This window comes from Bidens hawaiensis, unplaced genomic scaffold, assembly GCF_021521415.1.
Source record: "Bidens hawaiensis isolate Kalapana, Puna unplaced genomic scaffold, B.hawaiensis_p1.1 tig00000780_1, whole genome shotgun sequence".
In the NCBI taxonomy this organism is placed as follows: domain Eukaryota; kingdom Viridiplantae; phylum Streptophyta; class Magnoliopsida; order Asterales; family Asteraceae; genus Bidens; species Bidens hawaiensis.
In genome coordinates, this window is record NW_027491045.1 from 5,625 (window position 1) to 8,769 (window position 3,145).

Sequence of the window (3,145 nt, forward strand, 5' to 3'; positions counted from 1 at the left end):
ATATATATGTGTTAAAGCCAAGTGTTTCCTATTGTAATCAATATTAGAATATTATATACTATGATCAATCTCTTGCCTGCCACTTTATTGTAATCGTTTTATAGAGTATATATTTTCTCTTTGCAAATGGAAGTCACATGTTAATTGTTTGTCTATTTTGTTTTAATTTGTTTGTCTATTTGTTTTTCTATATAGATCCATATTCTAAGTTTGATCAATTAAAACATGTTGAAGCAATCTTCGGTCGAAAAAATGTCGCATTCGCAACCGAATATCCCTCCACTCATCAAAGAATATTCAGAAAAGATGAAGATCCCTTTAGATACAATTAGCACGCTTCAAGTTATGGAAGTATTGGATTATAAACCATTATTCCCTATAATTATTGTTTTAGGTGAAGCATCTACCGGAACCAGTGTTATGAGCACATTGCTCGGCCTTGATTTGCCTTCCGGTTTAGCTGTTCCTATAGTTTTGAAGTTTAAGTATGACCCTGATCTTGCTTCTCGAAAGATTTTGTTCGAATATTCGTTTGAAGGTAGTTTTTATAAGAAAGAAGTATCTGAAACTCGTTTGGCGAATAAGATAATAAAACTAATGAAACGAGTACCAGAAGACAAAAGATGGCGTACAAAGGTCACTTTAACTATTACTCAGCCACAAGTATCCGATCTCATGGTTGTTCTTTTGCCCGAATTCCATACTCACCAGAATGAGTATGAAGAAAAAAAGGAGATTGAGCTTATTCAAAGTAAGATTAATGGTCCTTAATTATTTTATTTAATTTGTAAATATTCATACTTGTTTGTTGAAGTAATTATTTATGAATACTGCGTGTAGGGTATATCGAAAGTCATAATGGATGTTACGATCACTTGTTTCTAAACGTCTTGTCATGTCCATCAAACTTCAACTCGTGCCTATCGAGGAAGGTTCTTAAAGGACTCGACTATTCTGGTACACACTGTATTACAGTTTTCACGAAAGTGGATTTATCCGATGAATACTTGATTTCAGTATTGACTTCCAAGAACGTCGTAACACCATCGCCTTTTGGTTATTTCATTGTTGATAATACTACTGATGATGATGAGTGTGTTTTGTTGTCTAAGGTGGATAAGGATTATGTTGGCTTTGATGTCATTTCTAAAAATATTGTTGCTGCTATGCTCGCAATACTTTTTAAGCCTGGGTACCCAATTCTTGAAAGAATTGAATCTGAGCTAAAAGAGTCTGTCGTAATGTTAAATCGGCGTCAAAAGACGTTTGGTTCTGTAAAGGATGCTATACCGGATGTCATGTTAATTGTTAGCATGGCATACTCATCCGTCATGAAACTATTTATACACGGAGATTATATCGAGTATCGAAAGGATAAATATATGCATGCAGCTTCCAATGTGGCATTGAAATTTGAAAAACTTAAAACCGATCTTCATGATCTAAAACATGATAACCGAAAGCCATTTCTGCAGTACGAAGTTGAAATTTTGAAAAGAACAAGTCAGTACAACCTATTATATTTACTTTCTTCTAGCGTCCTCAAATCGCTTCTCCATAGACAATTTTCAGAGGCGTCTAGTATTATCGACGAGTTTGTATTTAGTATCATGGAGTACATAGAGAGGGTGGTGGTTAAAGTCCTCCTAAACCATGAAATATACTCTTGGCAACTCCATCCGTTTATGATACAGATCGGTAGAGCGTTGGTTGGAGGTATGAGAAAGAGTTATAAAAAAAAAGTTAACGGAGATGCTAGACATGGAAAAGGAGTTCGTCTATACAAGCAGCGATGAATTCACTAGAAAAATGAAAGAAATGGAGCCGGTCAAACTCGAGCTCGATGTTGGAGAAGAGTTCGTAGATATCGAAGGTTTTGGAAACAGCATTAGTGTTGAGCATTTGAAAGGTTATACTAAGTACCAAGTAAAAGTAGCTTTCGAACAGAAAAAAGAAAACGTCGTATACTGGGAGATTGTGGTCAACAGATTTGTCGACTATTGCTATTTAAACCTCCAAACTTTAATCAAGGAGATGACGAGCATTGGGAATCGGAGGTGATCATTAGAGAACATCTCATGACAAGAATGAAAGATGAGACGAAGTTACCAGATCATGTAGCGCCTGCGGTGGCTTTCAACAAATGCTACATGGAAGGCAGGCTTGAGTATCTGAAAATAGAGTTGATCAACGAAACCGGTTCCTGGAACCGAACCGGTGGACCCGAACCGGACCCGAACCGGTTCCTACCCGTTTTTTGTAGGAACCGGACCCTATCTGATTCAACCCGATGATCCGTGACCGGTTCTTGCATTTCTGAGTGGGGGCGGGTAGGAACCGGAACCGAACCGGAACCGGTTATGGAACCGAACCATCCGGAACCGGTTCCTAACCGGTTCTAGCCGTTGGAAATCGTTTTTTTTGGCCGTTTTTTGACCGTTGGGGTCAAAAATAGCCGTTTTTTTGGCTCCCCCAAACACCCCACTACTAGTATAAATAGGTATTTGGTGTCATGGGTTCATCACAACACTCAAAACGCAAACCCGATCGCAAAAAAAATACAAAAAAAACGCTATTACAACGTTTTGAGTTCTCTAATCTCTTGTTTTCTCTTCTTCTATATTCATATTTGTTGTTATGGCTGCCTCACAATCATCGGTTGGTCAAGGTTCCAACGCCGAATTAAGTTTCGTTCGTATTGTACCTCATAATCGTAATCAAGAGATTTGGTGCAATTGGGATTTGGTTGAATTGAGTGACCATTCATTGAAGGCTCGGTGCAAGTTTTGTGGGGTTTATTTAAACCCACTTTCGAATTCAAATTTGAAGAAACACATCGAAAAACCGTATTGCAAGGCGTTGAAAAAGAACGTCGATTCGCAACAAACGCAAATGGATAGTGAAGACGGAATATTTACATACCAAATTGATCGAGTTCAAGATCGTATGGCGAAGTTTGTGATTCAAGAAGCTTTGCCGTTTAGCCACTTCGACAACCCTTGCTTAACCGCCATGATTCGAGATACGCTTCAACCACAATACACTCACGTAAGTCGTTATACTCTTAAACGTTATTGTTTAAAATTGTGGAAGAAGGCCAAAGAGGTACTAATTGCATATTTTGAAAATATAAATACGGGAATAA

At 37.8% G+C, this 3,145-nt stretch overlaps 1 protein-coding gene across 1 annotated transcript; it reads left to right on the plus strand.

Moving 5' to 3' along the window:
* Positions 1–252: 252 nt before the first annotated feature.
* LOC143535191 (dynamin-related protein 4C-like) lies at positions 253–1,796 on the plus strand. The gene is made up of 2 exons (XM_077029516.1): positions 253–751; positions 841–1,796. The coding sequence occupies exons 1-2, from the start codon at positions 253–255 to the stop codon at positions 1,794–1,796; spliced, it is 1,455 nt and encodes a 484-aa protein (XP_076885631.1).
* The last annotated feature ends 1,349 nt before the right edge of the window (positions 1,797–3,145 follow it).